At 35.0% G+C, this 8,747-nt stretch overlaps 1 protein-coding gene across 1 annotated transcript; it reads right to left on the reverse strand.

Annotated features, from left to right (window-relative positions):
• Positions 1–2,653: 2,653 nt before the first annotated feature.
• Positions 2,654–4,785, reverse strand: LOC117063706 (PEST proteolytic signal-containing nuclear protein-like). Its single transcript, XM_033177585.1, has one exon. The coding sequence runs from the start codon at positions 4,783–4,785 to the stop codon at positions 4,348–4,350; it is 438 nt and encodes a 145-aa protein (XP_033033476.1). The 3' UTR covers positions 2,654–4,347.
• Positions 4,786–8,747: the final 3,962 nt, after the last annotated feature.

Here is an 8,747-nt window from a genome sequence, read left to right on the forward strand (position 1 = left end):
CATTAAAAAATATTTAGTATTGCTAAACTTTTTTAAAATAAGTAATTACAATGGAAATTGGAAAATAGTTGGGATTAAGTGATAGTCAACATAATGTCTGTCAAAATTCATGGAATGCTAATAAGGAAGTGCTTAGAGTACAATCTATAGCTTTAAAAACATGGTAGAACATCCGAATGGTTGAAAAAAACAATAATCTAAGTGTACATCTCAAAATCACAACAATGAAAAATTAAACTAAAAAACAAATAAATGATGATAATAGAGGCCAGAATTAAATAATAGATTGCAAACATAAAATAGAATCCAGAAAATCATAGTTGGTTCTTAGAAAGGAAGAAACACAATTGACAAACTACTGAAGAGACTATTAAGACAAAAAAAAAAAAAAAAAAAAAAGGAGGAAAAACTGCATTATTTAAAAAAATTTTCGGCCAGGCCCAGTGGCTCACGCCTGTAATCCCAGCAATTTGGGAGGCCGAAGCTGTTGGATCACGAGGTCAGGAGATCGAGACCATCCTGGCTAACACGGTGAAACCCCGTCTCTACTAAAAATACAAAAACTGGCCGGGCGCGGTGGCTCAAGCCTGTAATCCCAGCACTTTGGGAGGCCGAGACGGGCGGATCACGAGGTCAGGAGATCGAGACCATCCTGGCTAACACGGTGAAACCCCGTCTCTACTAATATACAAAAACTAGCGGGCGAGGTGGCGGGCGCCTGTAGTCCAGCTACTAGGGAGCTGAGGCAGAAGAATGGCGTAAACCCAGGAGGCGGAGCTTGCAGTGAGCTGAGATCCGGCCACTGCACTCCAGTCTGGGCGACAGAGCGAGACTCCGCCTCAAAAAAAAAAAAAAAAAAAAAATACAAAAACTTAGCCGGGCGTCGCGGTGTGTGCCTGTAGTCCCAGCTACTCGGGAGGCTGAGGCAGGAGAATGGCGTGAATCAAGGAGGCGAAACTTGCCGTGAGCTGAGATTGCGCCACTGCACTCCAGCCTCGGTGACAGAGCGAGACTCTATCTCAAAAAAAGAAAGAAAAAGAAAAATTTTTTCAAGTATAAAAAATGTACAAATTATTATTATTTTTTTATACTATTGATATGTATTAAGCAGCTCTGAATATAAGGTATAACCATGCAATCAAATGTTCTTCAACTGCCAAAAAAGTTATGAAATAGTGAAAAATATGCCACTCAATTCAGGAACAAATTGGCAATGATCTTTTGTATTCAATATTGTGCTGGAGTTTGTAATTGGTGCAACAGGATAAGAAAAACAAAGATGAAAATCTGCCAATTATTAAGCTTTTCTTTTTTTTTTTTCTTTAAGTACTAACCCTTTATCTATACTTCATTTTGTGATTCTGGGTTTGGGAGTAGGAAAACCACATTTCTAACTTGCCAGTCAGCTTCCTATAGGTTGTGCCAGTAAGAGAACGTATAAAGACAATGCAAGACTGAAGGAATACACAGGAACTTATATTCAGTTGCTTTCTATTAGCTTCTTGACTGCTTTTCTTACTCTAAGTATCAGGCTTGAAATGATTCTTCATTCCAGGAACAACATTTATTACTGATTCCAGTATGCAACTCATTTACAACTTTAAGTCCCAGACTAATTGTGCCCCACATCAGAGTCATAAGCAGCAAATGCAGCAAGTTCTGCTTTTCAGATATCTAGATCGATCTCAGCCCTATAGAGCACTCCTATGAACTTAGAGGTACTAGAACCAGCTGAGTGGTGCCCACTCTGTAGAAATAGTTCCATGCAGCCTGTCTTCTAAGTTTTATAAATTCCACTTTGCTCCCTTGGCTGTAGGTGCAGTAGGGTGAGGGTAGCTGCTGCTTCTCATTTGCTACCTATATAATACCTTAGTTTTCTTTTCTTTTCAGTTGCTTATTTAACAACTTTATATGTAATTAAAATGTATTAAGTTTTATTTGTTCAAATAAATGGTGCAGGTTCTGTATCTTCATTAGTCCCTGAGCTATTTAGAAATATTAAAACTAACTAAATAAAACATCAATATTCACAATGTTCATGAGTTTGTGCATAAAAATCCAAAATGATCTGCACTCTCACTATAAGAATTAATGTGTATTCACGTATTAGTAAAGTTGCTGGATACAAAGTTAAAACACAAAAATCAAAACTTTAAAAACATATAAATAAAACATCAAATACTTTGGAATAAATCTGAAAAAAGTGCTTATTTCTGTTACACAGGGAAAATTATTAAGATAAAATTTAGAAACTTTAAGTAAAGGAAAAGTTATACCACATTCATGGATTGGAGCATTGTAATAATAATTATATATTATTGCCTCTTCTTTAAAATTGGGTTTGACTTTTGGGATTTTATGATGCTTTAAATCATACGGGTTGTGAGTGATGGGTAGGTGTTAGATTCAGTTCTTGCTTATCCATTCATGCATATAGCTTATGTGAAACATTGACCAGTGCCCAAGTCCACATACTCCATTCATGCCTGGAAGCTCTGTGGTTCTTTATTGTGCAGTTCACTAAGCAGTCAATCATGCTGCAACTGTGTCTAGTTATTTTCAGGCAGTAATGCATGGAATCAGAATACTGATGCCCTCTCCTTTGTTGACCCAGAGACTTCTTGTTTTTTTTTTTTTTTTGCTTGTTTGTTTGTTTTTGAGTTTGACAAATTTATTGGTACTTTAGTAAAGACATTCATCTCAGTCATTTCTCTCTCCCAGCTTGACCTTAGGTTAATATTTCATTTGGGTCAAGAAAGTAATATGTAGGAGAGGTATGTTATTTTAACAAACAGGAAAACGGACAAAAAATGGATAGTTTGCCTACATTAAAGTAAGTGAAATTCATGTATTTTGATATAATTAAATCATGTAAGAACGAAGAGTTCTATATACATTTCCATCATTTTACTTGGGCTTATTCTAAACTTAAATGCTAGTGAACAAAATGTTAGGAATATACACAGGCTGCTTCTCTGAAGTTATTACCAACTAAAAGACCTCAGCAAGCAGTTACCACCAATAAAACAATCTGAAGCTGCCTCCAAATATAATATTGTAGGAGTTTTCAAGGAAATTTTTATACTGTATGCTTCTTTTGTCTGTGACTATGCTATTAAAGATGTGTTTAACTGTCACATTTTTAAAAAAGTTCATATACAACACAAAAATACAAAACAAACACCCTACAATACAGAAATCTAGCAAAGTGCACGTGGTGAGATTCCAAAAAATGTTTGAAGATGCATTTTCTTTCCTTCAATTTCAATATCTAAAATGTGCTTTTTCAGAGGTCAATATATACACATTTAAAATAAACCATACAATTTTACTAGTAAGAAAGCCGGTAGTTAAGTTCAATTCAAATTGGAGTTCACAGGTTAGTAATTTAAATCCTTAGACAAGGTTACAGAAAGTGCATCTTCTTGTTTTCCATCTTCATACAATGTTATTATTATTATTATTTTTGGTGTTTATACCTTTTAAAAACTAAAAACAGCCAAATACTTAAGCAATATGTACATTTAAATTTTTGGTGGTGGTTTGTGTTTTAAAAGAAACAGCTTCCTTATGATTTGTCAAGTTCTGGTGGAAATGCTTACAGGAACTAGCTAATATAAAACAAAACAAGAGAAGCACATTCAAAATACTGATTTACTTTGGTAGCAAATGGTTTTTCTTTGAAGACTAATGAAGAAAGACAAGACCCATTAAGGTGAAATGGGCTATTTCAAATATTCAACAGTTTACATTTAAAAAAAAATTCTTTTAAGAACTAAGCATCTGTATCCACTGATAGCAATGCAATACCTAGTTTATGATGACTTGAAACAAAACAAATGCCCATAAGGAAAAAAGCTGTATTTTATCTAAATTTACTTTCAGTGAATAGTTCAGTAACATTTTCCTCCCAATACAATACTCCTTCTCTCTATAAGGCTGTTCCTGGGAGCCAGACAAGTTTAGGTAATAAGGTAGTTAAGAGAGTAACTGCTTGCAGTTTTAAATAGACAATAACTTTTTGGTTCCCTCTTAACGTGCTAATAGTTGTGTCTGAATAAATATGCAATTCTTAAAAAGGTACCATTTCCGATTTCTTTATTATCTGTAAACTTTGGAAACTAATCACATGAAACTACAAAATTAGCAAAAGTCTTGAAATCTGTATATAAAACATAAATTACCTCTAATTTCAAACTCTCATTTATTAGTGTACCACTCAATCTTTTAAAAAAATGAAAAAGAAAAAAGAAGCAGCTCCAAAGATAGTCTTATACCATTCTTTTAAAAAGGAAACTGTTCCTTTTAACTTTACACGCACCCCACACCCTAATTTCAAAACATCATTTAATTGTCTTGGTGATGGACATTTCCAAGATGAGATTTTATATTTCGCTCCCACAGCTTCTGGTTATCAGAAAACCCATGTTTTCCTTTATTGAAGGAGTTTGGTCCAGCTGATGTTGGTGTATCCCTTCCAATATTCTTCATCCTCATCTTTGCTTCTGGAGGCATTTCCTCTGGTTCACTATCTTCATTTTCATTAAAAGCTGCTGCTACTATGACAAATCCAAACTTGGAGATCTTTGTAGGCTTTGTTGGGATGTTGCCAGCTGCTTCTTCAGCTGATCGCTTCTCAGCGCTGCGACTGGAACTTTCCTCTCCATTACTGGAAGAAACAGTCTTAGTTTTCACAGGTTTTTCTGCTTCTTCTTCAGGTCCTCCGGCGGCTCCAGCTCGCTGCGACTTTTCAGGCTTCTCCTCTCCCGCCTTCCCGTCCCCCATTTTCGCTTGTTTGTTTTTTCACTTGTTTGTTTTTTCCTCTCAGTACCCTAACCCGGAAAAATTTCTTTTAAACTGTGAGAGGCAATCTCTCTCCCCTCAAAGCAGTCTGCCTAATCTAGAAATACTCTGTTTTGTATTTTTCTCACATATTCTTTTCAACACTGTAAGACATACTTCCTGTCAAAAAAAAGTCTCCCTAGGACAAGGAAGCTCAGAATCTATTACCTGTTAGAAGGTGGCCAAGAAATTTGGAAAAATGCAAGAGTAAGAAAAAACGTTGCAATAAAAACTATTATAAAAATACACACAGATTGAGAGTTTTATGATTACGTTTAAACTTTTTGAGAGTTATAACATACTTTTATTTTTAATCTCCCTGAGATATCTTGTGCATGAAAATAAAAGATTGTTAGGATATTGTGAGCAATGCAGTTCACACATCTATTCTAATTGTAAGAATCCTTGATTTCATTTCTACCAAAACATTCAAAGGGACAAAGATCTTTAACTAAATACAGTTTGAAAGGTTTTCTCGTCTCTCTCAAATTCAGCAACTTCTTATAAAAGAACTGAAATGCCTAAATATTTTATTATATCTGTGATTAAAGAGAATTTTATTAATTCTGGATGCCTAGAATGAGACTGTGTGGAAGTCATTCCAAGATTTTTGTCACACAGATAAAGCAAAATGTAATGAAAGGAGTACAGATAATTAAAATAAAAACAAATGTATTAAACACAGAGGCTATGGCTCAACGAAATATTCATTATTTGTTTACAATATAATTAGCATATCATAATAGTCATTATTTAGTAAACTACTTCTTTTCTTAAGCAAATTTACTTTAGTTGATGTACTTCAGCATTTTTCTTATTTCACTATTATGATAATGAGATTTTCTTACTGACTTTTGAAAAAGAAAAGAGAAAAAAGAGAAACAAAAACCAGTACTGGTCAGCTAGAGAAAGAATGTCAATCTTAGGATAATACTGTTTTGTTTTGCTTTTTTTTTCTTTTAAGCCTCACAAGAAGTCAAAATAAAAACTCATATGGGGGAAAAGAAGAAGTCAAATTGTCCCTGTTTGCAGATGACATGATTGTATATTTAGTAAACCCCATCGTCTCAGCCCAAAATCTCCTTAAGCTGATAAGCAACTTCAGCAAAGTCTCAGGATACAAAATGAATGTGCAAAAATCACAAGCATTCTTATACACCAGTAACAGACAAACAGAGAGCCAAATCAGGAATGAACTTCCATTCACAATTGCTTCAAAGAGAATCAAATACCTAGGAATCCAGCTTACAAGGGATGTCAAGGACCTCTTCAAGGAGAGCTACAAACCACTGCTCAGTGAAATCAAAGAGGACACAAACAAATGGAAGAACATACCATGCTCATGGATAGGAAGAATCAATATCGTGAAAATGGCCATACTGCCCAAGGTTATTTATAGATTCAATGCCACCCCCATCAAGCTACCAATGAGTTTCTTCACAGAATTGGAAAAAACTGCTTTAAAGTTCATATGGAACCAAAAAAGAGCCCGCATTGCCAAGACAATCCTAAGTCAAAAGGACAAAGCTGGAGGCGTCAAGCTACCTGACTTCAAACTATACTACAAGGCTACAGTAACCAAAACAGCATGGTACTGGTACCAAAACAGAGATATAGACCAATGGAACAGAACAGAGTCCTCAGAAATAATACCACACATCTACAGCCATCTGATCTTTGACAAACCTGAGAGAAACAAGAAATGGGGAGACGATTCCCTATTTAATAAATGGTGCTGGGAAAATTGGCCAGCCATAAGTAGAAAGCTGAAACTGGATCCTTTCCTTACTCCTTATATGAAGATTAATTCAAGGTGGATTAGAGACTTAAATGTTAGACCTAATATCATAAAAACCCTAGAAGAAAACCTAGGGAATACCATTCAGGACATAGGCATAGGCAAGGACTTCACGTCTAAAACACCAAAAGCAATGGCAGCAAAAGCCAAAATGGACAAATGGGATCTAATTAAACTAAAGAGCTTCTGCACAGCAAAAGAAACTACCACCAGAGTGAACAGGCAACCTACAGAATGGGAGAAAATTTTTGCAATCTACTCATCTGACAAAGGGCTAATATCCAGAATCTACAAAGAACTCAAACAAATATACAAGAAACAAACAAACAACCCCATCCAAAAGTGGGCAAAGGATATGAACAGACATTTCTCAAAAGAAGACATTCATACAGCCAACAGACACATGAAAAAATGCTCATCATCACTGGCCATCAGAGAAATGCAAATCAAAACCACAATGAGATACCATCTCACACCAGTTAGAATGGCAATCATTAAAAAGTCAGGAAACAACAGGTATTGGAGAGGATGTGGAGAAATAGGAACAGTTTTACACTGTTGGTGGGATTGTAAACTAGTTCAACCATTATGGAAAACAGTATGGCAATTCCTCAAGGATCTAGAACTAAATGTACCATATGACCCAGCTATCCCACTACTGGGTATATACCCAAAGGATTATAAATCATGCTGCTATAAAGACACATGCACACGTATGTTTATTGCGGCATTATTCACAATAGCAAAGACTTGGAATCAAGCCAAATGTCCATCAGTGACAGACTGGATTAAGAAAATGTGGCACATATACACCATGGAATACTATGCAGCCATAAAAAAGGATGAGTTTGCGTCCTTTGTAGGGACATGGATGCAGCTGGAAACCATCATTCTCAGCAAATTGTCACAAGAACTGAAAACCAGTTGGTTTTCACTTGGACTCGGGAAGGGGAACATCACACACTGGGGCCTATCATGGGGGGGGGAGGAGGGAGGGATTGCATTGGGAGTTATACCTGATATAAATGATGAATTGATGGGTGCTGACGAGTTGATGGGTGCAGCACACCAACATGGCACAAGTATACATATGTAACAAACCTGCACGTTATGCACATGTACCCTAGAACTTAAAGTATAATAAAAAATAAATAAATAAATGAAAAAAGTATTTAAAAAAAAAAAACCTCATACGGAAATCAGATTTTTCCTTATATCTCCTAATGAGCTGATCAATAAGCACCCTGTCTACCCTCTAGACAAAAAAATATCTGTTTGAGAAGTTCCTGGCAACATAACAATCATAGGCATATATTTTTATGTATTTAAGGAAAATATAGAATTTATTTCTTGATAAATCCTTTTGTTCTCTTTCTTTCCTTCAGCAAGAAAAGGCTAAAGAGTACTATTTTTTGGCCACCTCTTAATTGACGAATAGTTTTTTTTTTGTTTTTGTTTTTTTCCATCAGTACCACCATAAAAAAGATAGATAAGAATATACGACATCTGGACTACATAAGAAATGAAATACAAAGGTCATGTATCCTAGGACATTTCTTATTGGATATTGTTCAAAGATAAACAGAGATTATACTCTAATTTCTCTAGATTAGTGTGAAAACTAGATATTATTAATAACCAACATTCCTGAAAAGTATTTTCTTAAGCCTGTTATAAACTAAAGACTTAAACTTCTTATAGGTATTTTGTTAATAAGCTGTTATTTATTTTCTGAGTTTATGTTCATTCAAACATTAAATACGTATTTGTTGACTGTTTACTATATCCAAGCACTTGGGGTATTTTGAGAGTAGAGCAGTCATGGATTCTGCTCCCATGGAGCTTACACTTTACTGAAGAAAATAACAAAATCAAATAAGGAAGTAAATAAATGTATAAATATAATTGTGATACAATGATGGAAACAGAATTGTTATGATGACAGAGAATAATAAAGAACATATTTGTGACTGTCAGGGCAATATTTTTTAGGCAATTCTTTCAAATCTGATGAAACAGATTAGAAAGACCCAGCTATAGGTTAATTGTGGTGAGGATAGACAGCATGTCATGGGAAAGCACAGATTTGTAAAGGTCCTAAATTGTG

The sequence above is a fragment of the Trachypithecus francoisi genome, unplaced genomic scaffold (assembly GCF_009764315.1).
Source record: "Trachypithecus francoisi isolate TF-2019V2 unplaced genomic scaffold, Tfra_2.0 Lachesis_group18, whole genome shotgun sequence".
NCBI lineage: Eukaryota > Metazoa > Chordata > Mammalia > Primates > Cercopithecidae > Trachypithecus > Trachypithecus francoisi.

What these genes read in the sequence shown, in the direction of transcription:
- LOC117063706 (XM_033177585.1), bottom strand. Translation starts at nt 4,785, where the DNA reads ATGGGGGACGGGAAGGCGGGAGAGGAGAAGCCTGAAAAGTCGCAGCGA.